Below are 24,847 nucleotides of genomic sequence, written 5' to 3'. Positions count from 1 at the left end.
GTCTTTGCTTGCTGATTGTGCGTGGAAGGGCTGAGGGATCCAGTAGAAACACCACAGCATCCTGTCAAGGCTTGTACTTCTTTTCCTCGTGGGGTGGCGGAGCGGGGAAGGGGGTGTTGGCTATTCAAGAGGATCTAGAACGGAAGATTAGATCTTCTTGACGACAGAAATGTGAACACGTTCATTCCCAAACGTTTTCTTGGAAAAGTTTTATAAGTGTGTAGGTATGCACCCATTTCTGAACCTATCGGATTTAATAAGGTGACTTGTGCGGTTCCGTTAATTCAGCCATTATTCTCTGTGCAAGTGTACCAGGTGTTTATGGGCTGGTGTTGCCTACCAAATTGCTATCATCTTTTTCAAAACGTGAATATGCCTCGTAACAGGAAAGTCAATGTTTTATAACTCATTCCTCTCCAGCAAGCATTTCAGTGTAATTTTGAGATTATTTTTTATGCTAATCATGGTTTAAATTCTTATCCAAATAGCTTAGTTACTGGGCAAAAGATTAATCTAATTTGAAAAAACTCAATATTGTTTGATGAAAACAAATGAGATCATTGGGAGTCCATCAGATGGTTTTGGCAGCTTTTCTGTATTTACTTGGACCAAAACCCAGCCTTTTAATTTGAGTTCTTTCATGAACAATAATGTATTTGTTATCTGCATATGTGTTTGTTGTTAGTGGATCATAAATGCGTAAGGTGTGTTTCAGACATTTATAGGTCAGATTCCATGCAATTTCCTCATAAAGAACACGGGATATTAATTGTCCACAGTACTCTGACGGAAGAAGAAACTAGGCTTTTTTTGAGTAGGATTTATTTTCTGTTCTTTTCTCTTTGATTTCTCTGTGCTTTCTCATATTTTGCTATGGTTTGTGAGCTTGTGAATTGTGTCTTTTATCTATTTTTTTTAGAGTTTTATATTTGGTTTTAAAAACATGATGTCCCTCCCAAGATGGAAAATAGGTGAGATAGAAATATTTGTACACTGATTTTCAACATTCGGTCAACAATGATAGTTTCTGATGAAACAAAGAATTAGAAAGCAAAACGTGTGGAGAATCTTCAGGGAAATAGGCCCACTGATGTCGACCAGCTGAAGTTAAGAGGCGAGGATGAGTCATGCACTAGCTTGTGCAGTGTTAGCCATAAGTTTCCTTTTGTGTGGTAGAAGGTCATGAACAAGGCCCCATGCCCCTGGGCTGCCTCAAGAATGACCTGCAGACGGTCATGACTTCTAGAACATTGCCATCTGGCTTTCTAAGAGGAAGCCAGCCGGCTACCAAAAACAGGCACAAACATCTAAAGAAAGGCTTAAGTAAAAGTGATCCTGCTCTCTTCATGGATCAAGTGCATTGTCCTATTGTTTAAGCTTTTTAAGATGGAAAGGTTGAGTTCACAGTGTACCAAAGTGGTGGTTCACTTTTAACCAAACCCTTTCTGGCAGTCGTAACTTTGCACTGTCTGTTGCCCAAACAAAAGAGTGATTGTTTCCTCAACCTCTGTTTTGCTTTCTTTGTGTGGTGATCATTTGGGATCATCCTGGATGTAGTTTGCCCCAGGTTTCACAGCCCAAAGAAGGAGCGACCTGCGTTTAGGTTAAAGGTTGATGAGATACCTGAGCTGTTTTAGGGAATATTTTGGAAGAAAAGACAAACTTGACACTGATGTTTTCATAGAGGTTGTTGTGGTTCAACCCTGAGGTGGTGTATACTATTTTAGTTTCTTAAATCCCTATTTGTTAAATAGGGAAGCTTCTAAGAGATCCCAGGTTACTGAGACAGAGAGGGGTTTCAGGCTCCAAGTGTCTTGTTCTTGTTGCCATCTCATTGCCTATGGGACAGAAGGAAGAGTTGTATGGGAACCACAAAGACTAAGAAGGGAGAGAGAGACCTATGCTCATTACCGTTTCCTCTCTGTAGCCCCTGACTTTGCCTCCCCTTGCCATGCCAGGGCCTGTAATAGCCTGGGTGGACCAGCGGTGTCAGAGGAAGATGTGTGCAGAGGGCTTTGCCGAAATGAATGAGAACAGCCTGTGGCCTAACAGGCAGTGGTCAATCCTACTAATTGTCGTGTTTTGGAAACCCCTAATTTTTTTCTTCTCCTCCTCCAGGAGCCATCACTGTTTATCATGGCAGCAATATCTGAGTATGGCAAATCAGTTTTACTTGGTCATGAGTGTGTGAGTGCTTAGGTTCGTGAACTATGTTTAATAGAAGAGGTGATCTATTAAAGCAGGCAAAAGCACCTATAGTTAAAAGTAAGGTTCTCTTCCATTCTTGGCCTCAGCTATCTTGTCATCATTTCTTGGTGATGACGCTGGTGCCAGATCCTTGAAAGTTCTCCTAAGGTACACTAGGTCTATAGCACATGCATATGCACGTGTGTGCACACACATGTCTTTTCTTTCAATGAATGTTTCTTCTAGCTTTACACGTGTCTGTATGAATGCTGATACTATGGCTGCTGTGCTGGACTTCCTGCCTCTGAGCTACCTTTCGTGTTTGTGAGAACTTTGGATGTACTTGTTGATGGTAGTTTTTCCCTTCTGGAACACCTGCATGTGTATTTTAACCCATGTGTTAAAAATGATTTTAACGATTTAGCTCCAGAAATTTGAGTAGAGATTGTTAATATGTTTTGAAAAACAAGGGGGAAAAAAAAGCAACATAAAAAAAGCAACAGGAATTTCCTTTTCTCCTCTTTTTTCTCTAACTGAAAAAAGATGCATAAAATGTTATCATTCATAGATTGTAATATAAGACAGGCTATTATGGCATTTAAACAAAAATGACTTTATTTATTTAAAAGGAGGTGAAAATAGTACTTCGTAAAAATATGTTTTTGTTGTTAAAACGGATAAGGAAATTTAAAACAGAGACTAACTTTCCATGTCAGGCTTGTCTTAGCTACTTTATACTTAGGCCTTAAAAGATTCTGGTAGGCTGGTAGGCTGGCACAGCAGATTAATCCTCTTCGCTGTGGTGCTGGCATCGCACATGGGCCCTGGTTTATATCCTGGCTGCTCCATTTCCAATGCAGCTCACTACGTGTGGCCTGCATAAACAGCAGAGGATAGTCAAAGGCCTTTCGGGCCCTGCACTTGCGTGGGTACCTGGAAGAAGCTCCTGGCTTCAAGTTACCTTATCTCCAGCTGTTGCAGCCATCTGGGGAGTGAACCGGTGCATAAAAACACCCCTTTATTTTATCTCCCTTTCTGTTAAACTTCCTCCAACACAAATGTAGCAGGCAGCAACCATGTGCCAAGCAGAATAAGGAGGGCAGACAACGCTATGATCCCCTGACCTCACAGTTCAGAAAATCAAAACGCTCAATTTAAAAAGTAGCTAGTAGTGTCGAGAAGGGGACACTTGGCTCGTGGCAAGCAGCCCTGGATGCCAGAAGCAAACCTTTGGTGACGTCTTTTCTTCTTTGTCTGTAAAATCTGCCTTTCCAATAAAAATAAATAAATCTTAAGGAAAGGCAGATTTTACAGAGGAGAGACAGAAAGATATTCCATCCTCTGGTTTACTTCCCAGGTGGCTGCAGTGGCTGGAGCTGAGCTGCTTTGAAGCCAGGAGCTTCTTCTGGGTCTCCCACATGGGTACAGGATCCAAAGGCTTTAGGCCATCCTCTCCTGCTTTCCCAGGCTACACGCAGGGAGCTGGATGGGAAGTGGAGCAGCCGGGGACAAGAACTGGCACCCATGTGGGATCTGGTTCTGTAAAATTTTGGAAGGCAGTTTAAATAGTTTGTGGTTGCCTTTCAGTTAGGAAGTTAGAGTTCCAGAGCTTGCTACTGACCTAGTGTGTATGAGTTTTATGTTTCTAAAGTATGGCTCTGGTTTCCCTGTTGTCTCCTATACCAAGTGCCTGACAGCTACATGAGAAGTTGATTGTTGTCTCTAGCTGCTTTCTGTTGCTGATTCCTACTGTGTTAATTTCCTATTGGTACATAACAAGTTATTATCACTTAGGGGTCTGCAGTAACCCTCCTTCATTGTCTCAGTTTTCCTCTTTAGGATTCTGGATATGATTTGATTGTGTCTTGCAATACAGCAGTATAGGAGTTATCAGTGCCTGAATCTCATCAAAGGCTCAGGGTTCCCTTAAAAACGTCCACCATCGTCTATGCTTTTCGCTCCTTGCAGCTGTAGGATAGTTTCCTTCTTCAAGGCCAGTAGAGCGGGTCTCTCCTTATTGATCCTTTTAAAGGCTGCGGTGATTAGGTGAGACCTTTTCAGGAAGATCTCCCTTTTTAGTAACTCAGAGTCAGAATGATTAGGGAACTTAATTACATCACTGAAGTGTCTTCATTTTTGCCGGATAGCATAACAAATCACAGGGATGCCATACATTCTCTTCTTAGGCCTTGCCTACACTCGGGGAAGAGTTACACAAGGAGCATGGATCAACAGCTGGATTAAATCTTGGGGACCATCCCAGAATTCTCACAAGATTCACAAAGAGCAGCTGTAGGGCTCATGGCAAGGAGATGCAACCAGTGGAATGGTGTTCAAATAAATCCAGATGTTGCACACAGCAGGTGTGGCAGATACTCTCTTGGCCTTTGCCTCTTCTCTTGAAGTTAGGGAACCACCAAGCACTGCAAAGCCTGGCACCTGCTCATGTCACACCCCTTCTTCATTTGCCTTCTTCCTAGCAGGAGTCTTCCGTTTGTTCCTTGTGATGCTCTGTGCTGCTTCCTGCGGTGGAGTTTTGTGTACATTGTTCTGCTTGGCTTGGGCTGCCTTTCTGACCTATGCCATCTTGGACCCTTTCTTCAGACATCACGAAGGTTTGCTTCTGGCATCCAGGGCTGCTTGCCACGGAGCCAAGTGTCCCCTTCTCGACACTATTAGCTACTTTTCAAATTGAGCGTTTTGATTTTCTGAACTGTGAGGTCAGAGGATCATAGCGTTGTCTGCCCTCCTTATTCTGCTTGGCACATGGTTGCTTCCACCTACATTTGTGTTGGAGGAAGTTTAACAGAAAGGGAAATTGGGACCAAAATTCAGTTGTCCTAGTTTGATGTGTGACTTACAAGTGTATTACCATTGACTCACATAAAAGTTAAGTGAAAATGTTAAGGGGGGAGAATGAGAATGAATAAACGGAATGAAAAATGACTGGATGTCTTTCATGCAGTCCTAGGCCCTTAATACTTTTTGGTTGCTTCACTGAATTCCATAGGCTTATTTAAAAAAAAAATCATTAAACCCATCACAGCTTAAGTGTAGGGGTGCTCCTCAATGGGAATCCCATGCTAATTGTAAGTAGGTTGAAAATACTACTAACTTGAAAATATACCTAATCCATCTAACACACTGGAGCTTGTAACTCATCCGAAACGCACTCAAAACAACTGCACATTTTTCATGTAGCTGGACCGAATAGTCTAATAGAAGGCCTGCTTTACAGATGTGTGGATCATCTCAATACAGGATTGAAAGTGAAAGACACCGCTATCTTGAAATTAAGAAAATCATGAATTGAAGCATTGTCAATTGGAAATCATGTGTATTTTCCTATGGTAGTGGCTGCACTTGATCTTAGCCAAAAGGACAAAAAGCAGTACGTGGGAGTGGCTTTAGCATGTTTCAGTACTAATACTCGGATTCAGCGATATCCCAAATGCAACTTTTAGTAACTCTTTCATTGTTTTGTGTGAAGTTAATATTAAGCAATTGTGACTGTAGATGTCCGAGGCACCTGATATGTTCATTTTGATGTGAATATCCTCTTTATAGAACATCTCTAATTTAATTCTGAGATTTTTTTCTTTTCTTTCTTTTATCATTATTATTATTTTTTGCAGATGATTTTAAAACTACTCTGTGACTACTAGTAATATCCCTGCTCTAAAAATACTCAGTGCTTCAGGGTGATTTTTACCTTTCTTGTCTTCTATTTCACAGCTGGGATGAATCATGGTTCTCATTTCTAAATATCTTAGAATCTAAAATATCATCATCTCTTCTAAGATTTCTTTTTTTCTAAGATTTCTTTTAATTTTTATTGTAAAGGCAGATATATACATATATACGCACACACACACATGCGCGCGCACACACACACACACACACACATACACACACACAGAGAGAAAGAAGGAGATACAGAAAGATCATCTGTCTGCTGGTTCACTCCCCAAGTGGTCACAGTGACCAGAGCTGAGCTAATCCGAAGCCAGGAGACAAGAGCTTCTTCCAGGTCTCCCACATGAGTGCAGGGTCCCAAGGTTTTGGGGCTCTGGGCCATATCCTTGACTGTTTTCCCAGGTCACAAGCAGGGAGCTGAATGGGAAGCGGAGTAGCCAGGATATGAACTGATGCCCATATGGGATCCCAGCAGATGCCAGGCAAGGATTTAGCCACTAGACTATCATGCTGGCCTCTCCTTTGAGACTTTAATGGCATTGTTCCATGTAGGCTATAAAGTGGCACATAAATAAAGATGGGTATCTGGAGTGGAAAATTGGGGTGTATCATTAGAGACCTTGAGAAAGGACCAATTGACTTAGAACCCCCATGCCTAGATTCTCTGTTTGCTACTTCAGTTTGGCAGCTCCAGTAGCAGGTTCAGTGTTTGTGTCATGCATCTGTTTATGAAGACACACGAGAGTACGGCCCTCTACTGAGTTTTTAAAAATAATCATCCTGAGGCATGGATAAGCATCTGTAGTGGGTTATGACCAGAGAACACTCTCGTTTAATCTCTTCTGAAGTTGAGACATTCCCTCCTGTCCCCACCCTATTTTGAAGGATCAAATGTACCAGATTCACTTTTGGAATTCCTGATTTTGGAGCGCTTGTCTGTTTGCCTTAGAAATCTGTCTGCCAGAGTGGCTAGTGTTTACTGGGGCTGATATGATAATGGAGGTGATCAAAGTGCATTGGTATGTCCATGACTTTGGTACCTCATTTCACTCCATCTCAGCTTATTACACCAGGGCCGGCTCGTTTTGTTTCCAGTAGCCTTGTGGATGAAGGGCTCAGGATGTTTATCTGGGAAGGTGCTGGGATATCAGCTGACTGATGTTGAACATGGTGGGGATCCCTCTGCCAGATAGTTCTGAATCTTCTCTGAAGCTCACTTGGGATTTTTGTTGTGTTCTGGGGACTGTGGCAGCAAGGGTGACAAATCCAGATCTCCAGAGGGAAAGCTGCTCCAATGTGCTGGATGCAAATGCAGGCTAGCATTTTAAGGCATCTACACAAGGAAATTCCATGTGCGAAGGTCACAGAGACTCTCACTGACTTGAATAATGAAGTGAAAATGGAACAGAACTTGGCCCTGGTTGTGCAGTCATTCCAGACTCTGCTACTTCAAGTCATTTGACCTTGACCAAGCTGCTTCTTCCCAAACTTTGGCTTTCTTTTCTGTGAAATGCAGAGACTGGGCAAGAGAAGATGACAGACTTACTTGTGCCTCAGAATTTCCAGGGCTACTTTGTGAAATAGCCATAGCCTTGGCCCCCACCCTACAACAAGTGAATCATAGTCTCCGATGAGTAGGCCCAGGCAACTGTATTCTTTTCTTACAATGATAAGATACACATAAAATTGACCATTGTAACTGTGTTAAGTATTTAGTTCAGTGTCAATAAATGTATTCACATTGTTCCCCACATTCCCTATCTTTCATACTGAACTAGAGCCCTGTGTCATGATGAAACAAAAACTCCCCATTCTCTCTTCCTCATTACATCTGGTAACCTCTAGTCTACTTTTGGTCCCTACAAAGTGGCCGGCTCAGGGTAGCTCCTCTAAATGGAGTGACACAGCACTTTCCTTTTGTGCCTGGTTTATTTCGCTTTAGTATGATGTCTTTAAGGTTCAGCCATGTTGTAACCTGTACCATAATTCTATTGTTTACAAGACTGAATAATAGTCCTTTGTACACATGTGCCACGTTCTGTTTATTCCTCCTTCCAGAGGAGGATGTTTTGGTTGGGCCTGCCTGGCACCTGTGTTCTTTGCTAGGATCTGGTGTTCAGCAGTTTCATAACTAAAAATATGATTATTAGAATTCTGTAATAATTTTATAGCTGGGTGTTAAGGAGTACATGGTATGATCTAGGATGTCAGTACGAGTACACCATTTTGATATTAAAGCAAGTAGCATTTAATAATAAAGTTAAGCAGTCATGTGCACAGTTGTTTTCTGGAGTACTTAAGTTCTTAGCTCTGTTCAGTGACTTCACATTGATAGCTTGGAATTTGATGGGAGTGTTTGTGCTTTTGTCGTTAGAACATCTTGCAAAATCAGGATGTTCTGATTTTCTCCTTGGGGAGAGCCAGTGGTTAAATATTAGCAACACACCTGTGACAATATGACAGACGTTTCTCTTCATTTTAACGAACGTCACTAACGAAAGAAACAGATGTTAAAAAGGTCAGTCTTTGCTGACAAGCTAAAGCCCAGAAATCAGTGGTTCCACTCAGCTCCAGGCAGCCGGCGTGATTCTCAGTGGAGCTCCTGCTGGTGCCTCTCGCAGCTCCAGCATGGGTGCGGATCCTCCTTTGGGGCTTTATTCCTCCCCCAGTGTGAATGATCACCCAAGTAGGTGGCTGCTTTTCATGCCAGATACTTGGCTGCCTCTCTCGTGACCCATAGGTTGATATATTTACCAACGTAGAGTGAATTTTTCTTTATAATGCTCTTATCTAGCTATGATTTTATCTTCTTGCTTCCCTTCCTTATTTGAGAGAGAGTATCTTCCATCCACCTGCTCGCCTCCCAAATACCTACAATAGTTGAGGCAGGGACAGGCTGAACCAGGAGTTCAGGTCTCCCACGGAGTGGGAGGAACCCACTATCTTAGTTATCTGTCTGTTAGCAGGAAGCTGGATCAAAAATGAAGCCAAATAGTTGCTCTGTGGGAGAACAAAAAGTCTAACCAGAAAGTGGAAAAGGGCCTAGCACAATGGCTCAGTGGCTAAATCCTTGCCTTGCAAGCACTGGGATTTCATATGGGCACAGGTTTGTGTCCCAGCTGCTCCACTTCTCATCAGCTCTCTGCTTGTGGCCTGGGAAAGCAGGAGAGGATGGCCCAAAGCTTTGGCACCTGAGTTGGGGACCGGAAGAAGCTCCTGTCTCCTGGCTTCGGATCAGCTTAGCTCTGGCCATTGTGGGTGCTTAGGGAGTGAACCAGTGGATGGAGGATCTTTGTATTTCCTTTTCTGTGTAGATCTGCCTTTCCAATAAAAATAAATAAATCTTAAAAAAAGAGAAATGGAAGAAATGAGGAGACATTTCATAAAACACACACACACACATATATAGATGGAAATTAAGCACATGTAAGGTAGCATCATTAGTGAAGAAAATGCTAGTAAAAAACACAGTGAAATATCATTTTTCACCTATGAAAATAGCAACAAGAAAAATTGACAACAGCAAGTTCTGGGGAAACTGTCATCTGGTTCAGACACCTTGGAAATCAGTATGGCAGATTCTTAAAGCTCTAAACTATATTTACTGAATGACCCAGTAATTATACTCTTGAGTATTTTCCCCAGTAAAATGAAAACTTGTGTTTATATGAATTCCTGTATGCAGATGGCCATGGAAGCTGTATTGTTATTAGGCAAAAAAAGTAGGAAGAACCCAGCTGTGCTTCAACAGACTGCAGTAATCCAAACCAGGGAAGACTGCTCAGTGCTCACCAAGTACAATCGGTCAGTCCAGGAAACGACTTGGATGGAGCTCAAAAGTATTATTCAGGGAGAAGAGTCGATTTCAAAAGACTACATCCTACATGATTTTAAAAAATGTAACATTCTTGAGTAATAAAATTATGCACTTGGAGGAATGAATAGTGTTTACCAGCACTTAGAGAGGGAGGAAGGAAGCACAGTACATGGAGCTATTGATGAAAAGCCAGAGGGTACCTGGTAATGAGGGGCAGTTATTAATGATAGCAGTGTACACGCGGTAAAGCCGTGCAGAACCGTGCACACAAAGACACAGATGAGTGTGTGCAAACTGGTCAAGACTGAGTTAGCTCTTTCAATTGTGCCAACATTCATTTTCTGGCTTGAAGTTGTACTATAGTCACACAGAATGTTAACACCGGGGGAGGTTGGTTGAAACCTCCCTGGGTATTCATTTGCAATCCCCATTAAATCTAAAATTATTTCAGAATAAAACATAAAAGAAAAATGGAGGTGGTGGAATATTTCTGACATCTTTTTCCCTCATTGCATCCTGAATACACAATTTAACCAACTATAAAAGTTACCTCATATAATATGCTTCCCCAAGTATAGAAACCATGCAGAGCTGTTATATACATGAGTCACACAGATGGCATTTCACATGTGTGTTGGATGGCAAGCCAATTCGCTTCTTCTGTGTGTTCATCAGAGACAGTCACTCATGTCTTTGACATTACCTTGGGCCAACTGAGGGTCTCATTCATGGCTTTTTGTCTTTAGCCACCATGATTTGTCCCGTGAAGTTGTTGACTGCTTGCTGCCTTTCAATAAATCATTTTCCTCTGGCTGCTACCGTGCACCCTGAACTGTGAAACCCATTTCCATTAAAAAAAAAAAAGCATGAATCAAACTGTAGATGTTTGAGTTTGAGCCTTCATTATTTGTTGCTTCCTAATGTCACAAGGCCCAAGGCTTTGGATGATTGGTGGCCAAATGTTAAGGCGTTTAGAACAGAGTTGGAACATAAATCCACAGAAATCAGCTCCAGCCACTCCGGTCACAAAACCTGCATTTTATCTTATAATGGTGGCTTTCAGTCGACCCTGGTACATCACTGAAAGACAGCAGCAAGTTGTCTTCCCCAGGGACGTCATTTTTTGTATCACAGCTTTGTCGTTCTGAGCTGTTCCATGTGTCCGAAAGAACCCAGGGAGAGAGGGAAACAGACACAGGCCATGTGCCTTGGGCAAAGTAATGCTGGTTTTCTGAGCCTTGGTTTCATTGATTTTTTTAAAACCAGGCATTAACTGTGGTTTATGATAAGAAAATTAACCCCCATGGAGAATCAAGTACACTTATAGTAATTATGCAGCAGTTTAATTTTCTGTCTGATTTCTCTTTATCCCGCTGGGGATTTATTCTTGTAGTAGTTCTCATAATATTTCTCAGGAACCCATCTTTGGATGTGACCTCCGGGGTCATTAGAGAGCCAAGCTGATGACTTCACAGAATAGGCTCTCCTGGTGTGATGCAATTTTCCTTCTTCTCCACTTTGACTCGTGGGAGCTCCACCTTTTTCTTTTTTTCTGGCTGATGAGCAGCAGTGAGTAATGTCTCTTTGGCAGTGGGGGCTCAGGGTAGAATCGTCATTGTAATGACATGTAACCCGCAGCAAGGCACTCCCGTAATTAGAAGCGTTTATGATAAGAACAGAACACATGCAAGAACCATGGGTGATGTGGCTCATGTGAAAGATTGTTGCAAGCACTTTTATCCCTTAATGCGTTGCATCTTCATTTATTGTATTCATTACATGAAGAGTTCAAAAGCATATTTTAATGAAGAGAAGCCCAATTTATTTGTGATTCATATAATTTATTTATTAACTTAATATTAATGCCAGATATGGTATGGGTTATAATACTATAAAGTTATGAAGCTGTGAACCACAATTTCATCACTTTATGGTCTCCAATAAACAAAGATTACAAATCCATTGAAGTCACATGGAGACCTTTTTGTTCCTTATATACAAAGGGAGCTGAATTTGCAGATGATTCTGTATACTCGTCTGATGTGTTTGTATATTTAGGCTTGAATTCATAGTTAGCAAAAATTAAGCAAAATAGCTCTCCACCATGTCTTTTCTAGTGTTGAGTATTTCATTTCAGTCATGCATTGAATTCCTTATTGGCAGACAAAACAAAAAACCAGGAAAAGAATGCTGTGGTGAGGGGCCACACAATGCTCTCCAAGAACTCAGCTCATGGGTCTGATTCACTCCCTGGAGATTGAGGAAATGGTTTGGCTATAAAATTCCCATTAGCCAAAAATAAGCAAAATTGCCTGCAGGATTCATGGTAGGTGCAGCCTTGAAGAGTAATAAAAGCCTGTTTTAAATGAACTCTTAAGGACACAATTTAAATCCTAGAATGGCTGGTCAGATTTTTATGTTTATCCGTTTGATTGTACTTCCATATGTTTCTGGAAAACAGCGTCTGAAAAGAGGTTCATTAAGAAAAATTGTGAAGGACTGGGGTAATTTGGGGATTACTGACCCAGTCCAGAGAATAGGGGTACCCTGTCAGGTGGCCCAGAAGTGGCAACAAAGAATGGCAGATCTGGCCGCTGTGTTTCCCAAGCCAAGTGGCACGATGTCTGAATTCAAAGACTCCCAAGTTTGGGTTAACTTAAGCAAATTTGGTGGTTTACATGCCTATCCAAAAAGAAAGACAAGAAATAAAACACTGATTTGCTGGACCTAAGCAGATTTTTTTTTTTCAAAGAACAAGTATCTATTGAAAATTGACTTATCTGGGCCTGGCACTGTGGCCTAGTGGCTAAAGTCCTCGCCTTGAACGTGCTGGGATCCCACATGGGCGCAGGTTCTAATCCCGGCAGCCCCGCTTCCCATCCAGCTCCCTGCTTGTGGCCTGGGAAAGCAATGGAGGACAACTCAAAGCCTTGGAACCCTGTACCCGCATGAGAGATCTGGAAGAGGCTCCTGGCTCCTGGCTTCAGATCGGCTTAGCTCTGGCCATGGCAGTCACTTGGGGAGTGAATCATCGGACAGAAGATCTTCCTCTCTGTCTCTCCTTCTCTCTGTATATCTGACTTTGCAATAGAAATAATAAAATAAATCTTTTTTTAAAAAATTAACTTATCTGAATTTGTCTGGGAAAGCTTTGCTTCTTGGGGAGAGAAGTTGATTGGCTCTGGTCTCTGTGTATAAGAGAGACAGCGTGTCATTTACTATGTTGTGTTTCTGTAGTTCAAGGAGCTTAGCTCTGTGTTGGTGCTTGCAGTCTGTTCCCAGTGAAACTAAACTGTAAGTAGTCGCTATATTAAAAAATAACGTGAAGGACTAGGAAGTTCACGCTGTGTGTGGATAAAGTGCCCAGGAGCACACTTCTGAGGGGGTGGTTTTAAGGACAGGTTGGTTCTGAGAGTCTATAACTTTGAGCTCAGTTTGGAAGGAGGAACTAGCTAGGTGAACAGGGGTGACTTGGCGGGTGCGGGGATAGATATGGAGGGAATGGGTTGAGATCTAGGCTTTTTCAGAAGGAACCAGTGTGTGCAAGTTCATTTGGAAGGTATTCTAACTGCAGCTTTATTCCATTGGGGACAGTAGGCATGGGAGAAGCAGAGAAAAAAAAGGATGAGGCGAATTGAAACCAGGCCTAGAAGAGCTGTACTGCTAGTTCTCTGTGTCCATAAAGAGAATCCAGCCAACTGTACTGAAAACACTGGGGGTTGGGGGCAGAGAAGGGGAGGGACCACTTGAATCTGTACCAAACCTGCGAAGACATTTTTTTTTCCTTGTCATTGAGCCTTAGACAATACAGGTGTAACAACCATTTGCAAGACATTTGCATTATATTTGTTATTTAAGTATCTGGAGATATTTATATATGTAGGAGGATGTACACAATTTATATGCAAATACAACATAATTTTAATAAAATTTTTGTAAGTGTCCATGGATTTTGGAATTTGTGTGGTTCTGGATCCAACCCCGCCGCCCCTGTGAGTACCAAGGAATAAATGTGCCTACTAAGATGTCTTAATTTTATTGTAGGCAAGGTATTTCCAATACTAAAAATAAGATTCCTGCTCTACTTCAAGTTTTTGGAGACTCTGGTCCAGCTGGTCTGGAGAAGGGTTGACAGGAGTTATTTGCTTTGTGCTTTTGCTGGGCTGAGCACCAACTGTCGCTGATACAGAATTCCAGTATGTGATGAAATGATAAGAACTGGATTTGAAAGAGCAAACACGGGAATCTGTGGAGGAGGATGGCTTGAATAAGCCCCCCCCCGTACCCCAATCAGGAGCTGGTGAACCCCTTGTAATAGTCCAGATGAGAAATAAGCAGAAGCTTGGCTTGGCTGAGCCTAAAGTGGAAGTGATGGAAAGATGGTTGGAAGACAGCTTCTGGAACGTGTGAGAGGAGGTGGAAGCAGAGAGGCCCTACAAGGAGAGGACTGAGCGTCCTTAGGTGCTCACTCGGATGGCAGCTGCAACTGAGGGAGTTAAGTCTTGGCTGATGTACTTGGAATGCATTCAGATGTATGCAGGTTCATTGTATCAGGAACCCAGGGACCAAGGTGGAGGTCTGTCTGGGAATAAAGGGAGAAGACTGAAAAGCTAGCTTGGGACCATGTTGGGATGGGTATGGGTTACCAGGGGTTAAGTTATTGGTAGCAGCAACATATAATTCTGTGCTCTTTAGCTCATAATAAACACGAGGAGTCAGAAGATTTAGCCTGGATGGGTAAGCGAGGCATAACTAAGGCTGGTTAAAAGGCAGTGCCATTTTTTATGATCCTGATGATTTTTAACAGTTATTTTAACAGCAGAATGATGAAAATGTGTGGTATTCTTTCTCTCTTGGGATGATGTGGCCATGGAGAAAGGTCACAACTAATAGGAAAAATGAGTTTTATTGCTTAACTGTGGATTCAATTAATGTGTGTTCTTCCTGTTTCCATTGCCACGTGTTGGGAGGCCAAGTTTTCTCTATGAGAGTACGTGTGCTCAAAACAGACTCTGAACAATCTTCCCCACCCTGAAGTACTTAAAGAGCCAAAATGAGCACAGAACAGACGTGTAGTTAGTTGAGTCTTAATTCGGTGTCACTTTAGACCTAAAGATGAGCTAGGGAGCTCTGTGAGATGGTTTTGTTGTTTCTGGTAGGTTGTTTAGCAGCATCTCTGGCACCTGCCCAGTGGATGCCTGCAGCATCTCTCTGTCTCTAGTTGTGACAACCAAAACTGTCTCCAAGTATTGCCAGAAGATCCCTACATAGGGATTGAGGTGGAAGGCAAAATTCTTCTTGTTTGAGAACTGCTGATTTTCATATATTTCTGTTATTTTATCAGAAAATAATACTTTTTTTTTTGCTGTATTGCTGATGGTTTTGTTGAAGCTTATAGAATCTGAAAAACTTTTTAGCACCAGAGTAAAACTAGCAAATGTTTCTGAATTCCTTTGTATCAGGTTTACTTAAAAGTATTTAAAGAAAAACGGAAGGGATTGGCAGGTAGGTGGTCCAGCCGTTGTGGCGTCTGTATCCCTTCTCAGAGTGCCTGGGTTCCATGGCCACCTCTAGTTCCTGGATTCAACTTCCTGCAGACCCTGAGGGGGACCCAGGTGATGTCCAAGTAACTGGGTTCCTGCCTTTAGTGTGGGAGATGTGGACTCAGTTCCTATCTACTGACTTCAGCCTGGTCCAAGGTGGCTATTGCAGACTTGGGAATAAAGTAGCCAATAGGAACTTCCTGTCTGTCTGCCTGTCTCTTGAATAATACATGTAAAAGAAGAAGTGCTAGCTTTGGTAAACATTTGGAGAGAGAACCAGATGGGTGCTCTCTATGGGTGTTCTCCATCTCTGTTTTTATACTTTCATACGTGAATAAACAAATAATAATAAGGATATGTGTAGGATAATTTTGTAAAAAGTTCAAAGATAGTGTGTGAATTATTAAAAAAAACTCTGCATGAATTTCACAATTTTTGCACCAAATTGGGTATCTCTGAATTCCATGTTTCTATGAATTTTTGGAAGCACTCTCATATTTACCGGGTCATTTTTTAACCTATCTTACTTACTCTTAGTTACTGCATCTGTGTTCATTTAATTTTATAAGAACAACGTTGATTTTTTTTTTCTCCCCTGGGCCTTCAATTCCTTAAAGTGAAGGATATCATGCCAAACTAGAAAGTGCCAAAATAATACTACTGGTCTAGACCTGAATGTGAAAAATTTGAGTTTCACATCCTGGATTTTATTGTTGATTTCACATCTAATTCCTTCTAGTTTGGAGCAAGAGACTTTGGTCTCTGTGCAATTTTTCCCACATGTAAAGGGAAAGTCTATATTATCTGTAAGTTTGCTTCTAATTTAAATGTCAGAATTTGAAATATGGTTGTTGATTCTCCAGGTTGTCACCCCTTCTCCCAAGACATATCCCCCAGTACAGTGATACCAAGAATGTGCTGGGCAGGTGGCCAATGGTCCGTAGAGTACAATGCTGATCTACAGAAAGACAAACACAGAAATGAAGAGTAAACGACTCATAACACTTAATATAATCAGATTATTCCTTGTGTATTACATAGAATAAACACATTGAGCTTATATTTTTAATTCTTTTAATCTCTTAAATCTTTTATCTTGTGTTGATTTACTTTTAAAATTTTGATTTATTTGAAATACAGAGAGAGAGGGACAAAAAGAGATGGGAAACAAAGAGCCTCCCATCACTGATAATCAGCAGTGCCCACAAAAGCTGGAACGGAGTCAGGCTGAAGTCAGGGGCCAGGAACTCGAGATCGAGTATTCCATGTGTGACAAGGATCTAGCTATTCAAAGTGTCACCTGATCCCTCTCATAGTGCCCGTTAGTTGGAAATCAGAATCAGAAGCAAATCCAGGACTAGACCATACATTTCGATATACATGGAATGGGGACAACCTGACAGGTGCCCCAAGCATTATGCCAAGCACCTTTCTGGTCTTAATAGTCTACATTTGACATTTGACCTTTCTAGAAAGTTCTTTGCAGATTATTTATTTTATTTATGTGTGTGTGTGTGTGTGTGTGTGTGTGTGTATAACAGAGACAGAGATAGAACTGAAAGTGCATGATAGAGCCCTCTCTTCCACTGGCTCACACCTCACATGCCTGCAGTGACTGAGGCTTGACCAATCAGAACTAGGAATTCAGTCTAGACTCAACCACTTGAACCATCATTTGTTGCCTCTAAGTGTACACATTAACGGGAAAATAGAACAGAGGAGTGGAGCTGGGACTTGCTTTAAGGCTCTCTGATATGAAATGTGAGCATCTCTGTTGATGTCTTAACTGCTGGGCTAAACACTTCATCCCTCTAGTAAGTCATTTTTATGAAGTAGCAGCCTGCACTGGATTGGGAAGACAATAACAACAGAGAAAGCCAACAGCATCAAGCTGGTGGCACATTGGATGAATTATGGAGTTTGCCTTCCAGAAAGTGAGAGGTCATTCTTTTCTGGGATGTGTACAGGGTTCTTCTTGGCCGTGTTTATGCCCATGTCTTCACATTGCTCAAATCTTGTGTTAGCATAGCATGTTTATCTTAGAAAATGAATTAAAAGTACATTAATTGCCTTGTTCCCAAGAATTCTAATTATTCTGATGGTTGATATGCTGAAGTCTCCATGCTAGTGAGGGGACGTGGAGAAGGAAAAGGCATGGATTACATTTGCTAACGAGATTTCCACAGATGTTTTTGAGTCTGTTCAGTCATTCAGATTCATCCATCATGTGGGAAAATCTGTTCCATAGACTCAGTGTTCCATCTGACACAAGAGCGGTCAGGCAATGAAACACTTCACAGTCTGACCTTGGTTTGATTTTTCAGTATTGTTAGCAAATTTTTCTTTGTATACTAAAATAAGGTGGAGGAACACAGCTTCCAGCGGACAGTCATTTGAATCAGGAAGCACTTTCGGGCTCCCTGCACTGTAGACTACCTGCTCCAAATCCGTCCATCCCATCTAAAGTAGAATACTCCTGAAAGCAGCATGCAACACCTGGGAGTCCTTTGCACACCTTAGGAACAGTCTCTTAGCCTGACCTATGTGGATTTTGTAGAATACTTCCTCCTGCAAAGTAGAAAAAAAAAAAGGCAAAATCTTTGCCTACCTTATTACTAGCAAAGAAAAAAAATCACCCTTTCTTTCAGTTTTTTTAATCCACATGATGAAAATATATAACATATTCGGAAACTCTACTGGCAGTTTTGGCAGGCGTTTCATATTTACTTGGACTTAACATGAATCGGATTTGCTTCTCTGATTTCCCCGCCTCCATCTCTCGGAACAAGTTATTTATTATCTGAGCGAGTCTGTGTTAGTGGACCAGACATGCACATGGCATGGTTATTGTAAAGATTTATGCTGGCCCCAATTGTTTTATATTGATTTACATTGTTGAAGATTTACTGTATTCATTCTTGGTTTGGTGTATGTATTTGTAGTGTGCTAAGGGTTCCTATGCTTGAACATTTTATCTCAGTAACAATTCACACAAAGGAAATTTAAAAATATATAGTGAAAGCATTGCCTTAATGTGTTTCCAATCAGCTGTGTACTTTAGTAATTTGATTTGTAGGAACTAGAGAGCCGAGTAGCATTGAGCTCTTTTGTAATCATTCACATTTCTTTGGGAATTCAGATCATGGTTCTCAGTTTGTGGAAACATCTATTGAAATTTTCCTAAGTCCTGTATTATTCTGCTTGAATGTATTGGTTTGGTAGATATCAGTCATTAAAACAAAATCAAGCCCACTGCCTCCCCCCCACTTTTTTACATTTCCCCATGTGCTTGTTGCTCTACTTTATAGGTATTTTTTAGCTTCAGTAATCCATATTACTATTAATTGATCTGTCTGATAGGCACGTAAGAATTCAGTTACCTACAGGTATAACCTGGTGTGTCATCTAGGAAGTGTCAACTGCAGTGTGGAGGGTGTAATTTGTATAAATTGTGTCCAGGTTTGAGTCTGTGCTCTTCACATTGTTATTTTTGTGGCTATTTCATATATACATATATGAAAATAAATATATATATTTATTTATATATATAAAATGTGTGTGTGTGTTATAATTTTAGAATTTTAAGTGTTGTTTACATAGTTAATCAGGATGGAAAGGATCCAGGTCTCCCATTCACGTGCAGGGTCATAAGGCTTTGGGCCATCCTCTTAGGTGAGGAGCTGGATGGGAAGTGGAGTAGTCAGGGAAACAAACTGGTGTCCGTATGGGATCCTGGTGTTTGAAGGGGAGAGTTAGCTAATTGAGCTATTCACTGGGCCCAAAAGTATTTTTCTTTTTTAAAATATTTATGTATTTTTATTGCAAAGTCAGATATACAGAGAGAAGGAGAGACAGAGAGGAAGATCTTCCATCTGCTGATTCACTCCCCAAGTGACCGTAACAGCCAGTACTGAGCCAATCAGGAGCCAAGAGCTTTTTCTGAGTCTCCCACGTGGATGCAAGGTTCCAAGGCTTTGGGCCGTCCTTGACTGCTTTCCCAGGCCACAAGCAGGGAGCTGGATGGGAAGTGGGGCTGCTGGGATTAGAACCAGTGCCCTTATGGGATCCTGGCACATGCAAGGCAAGGACTTTAGCCTCTAGGCTATCATGCTGCACCCTCCCCATCACCAATGTATTTCTTAACAGTCTTAGATAGATGTAAAATTTTACAGTCTGTTTCTTCTACATTTCAATTTTATGCTTTTATTTCCTGCATGTTTTAAACTTCCTAATCTTCAGCAATTTTGAATTATCTTAGTCTCCTGTAAGATCCCTTTTTGTGGTGATGCTTTTTAGCTTGCATACTGCTTATACCTTATTGTGCATAAATTTATGAGGTTATGCATTTTGGCCAAGAGAGCTCATCAATCTGTGATTTGCCATTTGAAAATTTAATCCATGAAGTTAATCTTCTCAATAGCCAAAGAATTAATGTCAGTGAATGCCAAGTGCATACTTAGAAGGCTTAGTAGGATTTTGGGGGAAAGCAGTCAGTGAGTATGACTGCGCTGCCAACTGCTAGACTTGGCCTGGAAGACGTAACTTCTTGTGTTCCCAAAATGAAGGCACTTCCACATTTATTCTTGACTTTTCTTCCCACTGTTGTGTTTCCCATGCAGGTTGCACCTATGAAGGAAATACTTACAACAGCTCTTTCAAATGGCAGAGCCCAGCTGAGCCCTGTGTCCTGCGCCAGTGCCAGGTAAAGGCCAACTATTTCATTTTCCAGTTAAAAAGAGTCCTTGGAGTTCTCAGCAGTCTCCGTCAGATAACACAGAGTGAAGTCTCTCCAAAACAAAAATGAGAAGCAAATGGAAAGCCAACTGCGTCTTTGCATGCTTCCACTGTGTCATTCACTGTAACAATACAGGGTACAGGATAGGAATGGTATAGTGTCTACTTCCAGAAACACACAGTGGAACTGTCCACCATCGTTAGCTTGTGCCTGGAAAGACTCCAGGAAGCTGCCCGTTTCCTTGGGGAAAATTTGTCTTCCTGTGAAATCAACTTTGAGTAAAACATGAATTCTTGTTAACAAAAAAGAGGTATTGTTAGATGACATATGTTTTCCTTTTTTGATTTAGAAAGATCTTGGACTGTGGCCAATCTATAAGCTGTATTAAATCGAGGCAATTAGTATATTGTGACCTCAAGGACTTCAACCTGGATAATTTAAGAAGCTCTTGTGGAGCAACTAAGGAGCCAGCTGTGGCTGATCCTTGCTGAATCCCAAAAAGAGGAGCCATTTCACATGGCTTTAATTGCTGCAGGTACTAAACAACAAGATAAAGCAAAGGGACTGTAAAGAACGTGAGCTTTCAAACTCTCTTATCACTAAAGAAACACTCTTGCAAAAACAATAATACTCATATAATTTTGATTTAACTTGAACATTCTTGTCTTTAGGGAAGTTACCCTTAAATCATTTTATTCTTCACCCCATTTCACCCTCCAAGGAGATGCATTTGCAGTGAAATAAGATTGAAAGGTTAATTTAATAATGGGTGTTTTCTCTGATCTTATCTCAATCATATTGACATTCAGTTTATTCAATTCTCAGTTTCATGTAATCATACTCTATTATGTCACCAAATAGATGTGTTTATTGCTGAGACCGTCAGTTATTTATGCAGTTGGATATTCAGCTTATGCATGTAGTCTAAGCTTTTTGTGAAAATATGTAGTAGGTAGAACACATAAATAATATTGAACTTTTACACTAGAGTTTCCATTAGTTCAACCTCAAGGTACAAAGAAATGAGATTTTCAATAACATTGATTCTATAGTTTGTTCTACTCCCGTATACCCTGCCTCTTAAGCAATGAAATTTCAGCCCTGGAAGTTGTGGCCCCAGACTCTGTCATTTATGACAGCCTCCTGTTCTTTGCAGACAAATTTACCATTTTTATATAGCAGTCAGAGGACAATCCTTACACTGCAGGGATGTGGGCAAGGATTAACTTTTACTGTCTGAATGAAGAAATGGAATGGAAGTTATCACGGGAAGTGATATTAACTTTAAAATGTTTCAGTTGACATTAAATGATAATACAGTCCCAAGGTCACTTTACAGTTTCACTTGAATTTATTAAGATCTCAAGTCTATTTTTACCTGCCAAATATGGACTTAAAATTATCTCTTAATGCTTGAAAAACATCAAAAACTTGACACACAGGCAGAGGTGTATTTTTAAGGTAGTAGAGCTATTCTAGTTATTACTAGCAGGGTGAGGAGGAATCATCTGCAGATAACAATCCATGGTTTTCTGGGCTATTATACTGTTGTATTCATGCCTCCCAATTAATGACTGGAAGTGTAATACATCAGTGATAGAAATACAGGAGGATTCGAAAGAGGAAGCCAGGCCAGGCGTTAGAGGAAAGGTGTGCTAAGGCCTGGACGGGGTCAGGAGAGGGAGTCAGTGGGTAGAGCTGGGTCCCCATTTCAGTCATGCTGGGTGTGTCTCCGGCCTGACCCTTGGCCACACCTGCATTTTGGTGGCAGGGAAGGGGTGTTGGTGGGGAGAGTTCAGATTCCACCAATCTTGGTTACTTTTCCAAATGTCCTACCTTCTCAGAAGGAACCCGGAGCCAACTGACTGTGGAGTTGTATTTTCCAGGAGGGCGTTGTCACAGAGGCCGAGGTGCGCTGTGTTGTTCACTGTAGGAACCCTCTGGAGCAGCCGGGAGCCTGCTGCCCAACATGCCCAGGTAAGGTCTTCAGGGAGGAGAGGGCCATCTGTGTTCTCTCAAGAGTGCATGACTCCCATCTCTTCCTGAGTGGAAATTTCCTCGCTTCACCTCTGCATCCTCGGGTGTAGAGAGCAGACTCCTTTGCATAGGGACATCGGCCCAGCCTCCTGCCCATGCCCTGTGTGAATACAACATGCTGTAGGTCTTGGCATGCGGACTCCTCAGGCTCGGGAGGCCTGCTTCCTACCCCGCAGGGCCACAAGTAACGCTTATGTTGGAAGGCAAGGCCGTGGCTTCTGCTGGCTTCCAGAAAAGTCTTTTTACTGCTTCGTATTGCAGTTCCTTGGCTGGAGCTCACCATGGTGATGAGGTGACCAGATGTTTTCTGAAAACTGAGTGCTGTGTCCCCGAGTGCATTCAGCTTGGGGTTTTGCTGCTGTCCATTTTCCATGTGGTTCCACCAGTTGGACCTACTGGCTTTTCTAGAGCACCCTGCTGCCCTGCTGACAGCAAGGGCATCGTTCCTTTCCAGTGGCTGGAAACATTTCCTCTGCCTGCCCTTAACAAGATGGCACCTTTTCATGGCTTCCTACACCTTTTCATGCCTTTAGTTACAAGCCTGGTAACTTTTAAGTGAGCACAAAACAATTTTTTTCAGACCTTTCCTGCTACCAGCTGACTGTCTCACACAGGCCAGCCTTTTCTGTGGTTTCTAAGAGTCATTTTCCTTGTGAAGCTGATCTGACAGCTATGTCCCCCTCTTGATGTGAATCTCCAAGGGGTCAGCTTTTGTCCTTGCTGAGAGATTCCTGAGGCTCCATGGTAGGGGCTTAGCACACCCGAATTCCTTCTCCACTGGCCTCTTCAGAATTCAGTCTTGAATCGTCTCAAAAATTCTTACAACAACTGGGGCTGGGCCAGGCTGAAACCTGGCACTCAGGACCCAATCCATGCCTTACACATGGATGGCAGGGATGCACTTGCTTGAACTGTCATCTGCTGTGTCTAAGGATACACATTGGATGGAAGCTGAAATCTGAATGAAGCTGACATGGATTCAGGTCTCCCAAGTGGTGTCCTAACTATGACACCAAGCACCTGTCTGTAGCTTCCTTTTTACAGTGGGATTTCTACAACGCTTGTTTAGCTAAACATTTATGCAAAGACCAAAATGTGGTGAAACATAAGAGGATCATTTCCATGATCCAATTATTTTGTGACTGTGAAATAGTATTACACGAGTCCCTTTTCCCTCCAAACAATGCCAAATGTTTTCTGTCCAGTAATCATATCCTTACATGTCCATAGCATCTTTAGTAAGTTGGATCAGTGGTCCTCTGTGTGGCATACCTGAATCACCTGGGAAACTTGACAAAAAGAAACATTGATGCCTGGCCGGTTTGGCTGCATCCTAGATCAGTTCCATTAGAATCCTTGCCTGTGTCACCCAGGCCTACAGCATACACAGCCAGGCTTGGGGTGGATAACAGAGCAAATTTTTGCATGATATATAGATTTTAAAAAGTATCATAGCTCTTCAATATGAATTCACTTGTGTTAATTAGACCATTGCTTTGTAGAGATGCCATCAGAGCTGCCCCCGCTCTCACTCCCAACTCTGAGGGAACAGTGGTAATGAAGGGAAGCCCTTGAAATGGAACATCTCTCACCCTAGGTAACGTTCTTGCACTAGGGAGAGAGTTGTATTTTTTGGCTGCCTTTGAGAGGATGGCTTCACAGATGACAGCAATTATTTCAGCAAGTGAAGCGTTTTTCATTTTTGAGCAGTTGCTGCTTTCATGCTGTTTGTGATTAAGTTCTTGGGAAGGAAAGGACTGAGCTCCATGCATTGCAGCACTGAATCCCTCATGTTCACCTAGGGAGGGACGAGGGACTGCAGGCTGTTCTGTGGGAGGAAGTCAGACCCAGTGAGAATTAATGCTTGCCTCAATTCCATGAGTGAGTAAGGGCCAAAGGGATCCCTTCTCTTTGCTTGTCATCATCCTCTTGTATTATCTTCTGCTCCTCTACTCCCCATAAGAACTATTCTGCCTTGGTTCTGAGAGGCAAATTTTCTTTAAAACTTAGCATATCAGTGACAAACATGAGACCTGTGGTACCTGACCAGGCTTTGTACAAAAGTCAATGATGAGGCCAACTTTGATACCTCTTCCCAGCCCCAAGTGCCAAAGGACTGGGATACACATTGTCAGATTTAGAAGTTTCTGCCAGAAACTACTATGGTACTCAAGACAAGTATGTGAGAAAATAGAATTAAAAGATGAAGTTCATTTTGGTGTCATTTTTTTTTGGTATGGTATCTTGCTTAACTTTTTCATAATATGCACTGTCCATGAACTTGTAGATCCCTCTGTTATCATTCTTTGTCTTGGGAGGGCAGCCTCAAGTGAGTGTACGTGGGGATCATGAGAGGAAGCCTTGGGGTATTCTCTGTGGCAAGTTGGAAGGACTGACATCTGTCATTGATCAGGGAATGGCATTCTGCGTAATGACAACCATGTACAGTCTGTGGTCAGTTTCTTCCTGAAACAGATTGCAGGGCATTCTTGGTCGTCTGCTTCTTCCTTTTCATCTGACTCTTTGCTTAAGGATGGTGAGTTGTGATACAGACACTTGGAGTAGAAATTTCTGTTGAAATTCCATTATTTAAGTTGTCACATGTAGATTGCTGTGGTTAGTCTGTCTGAGCATCTATAAGAGAAGCAGAGATGCAAAGAAGTATGAAAGACTTGAAAACACTTTGTTGGAAGATTTCTTTGAAAAGAGGTGACCGGGCATCTGCTATTAGGAGCACTGCTGGGATCCAGCCACTTGGAGGGACCCAGGCTTGCCAAGTCTTCCCACATCCTTGGGAACGACAAGGAGGCGGTTGATTTTTAGCTCCGGGTA

The 24,847-nt window shown here is 41.8% G+C and overlaps 1 protein-coding gene across 2 annotated transcripts in view; it reads left to right on the top strand.

The window, feature by feature from the left end:
- Nucleotides 1-24,847, top strand: part of BMPER (BMP binding endothelial regulator) — a 231,678-nt gene that overhangs the window by 37,238 nt on the left and 169,593 nt on the right. For both annotated transcript variants that reach the window (XM_040964857.1, XM_040964855.1), the window contains exons 4-5: nucleotides 19,863-19,945; nucleotides 21,865-21,955. In XM_040964857.1, coding sequence (XP_040820791.1) covers nucleotides 19,863-19,945; nucleotides 21,865-21,955 — 174 coding nt within the window. The remainder of the gene's footprint in view (nucleotides 1-19,862; nucleotides 19,946-21,864; nucleotides 21,956-24,847) is intronic.

Source organism: Ochotona curzoniae, unplaced genomic scaffold (assembly GCF_017591425.1).
Source record: "Ochotona curzoniae isolate NIBS_2020 unplaced genomic scaffold, NIBS_Ocur_1.0 scaffold_3835, whole genome shotgun sequence".
NCBI lineage: Eukaryota > Metazoa > Chordata > Mammalia > Lagomorpha > Ochotonidae > Ochotona > Ochotona curzoniae.
The sequence above is the reverse complement of the archived record's forward strand: the minus strand, read 5'-3'. Positions and strand labels throughout refer to the sequence as shown.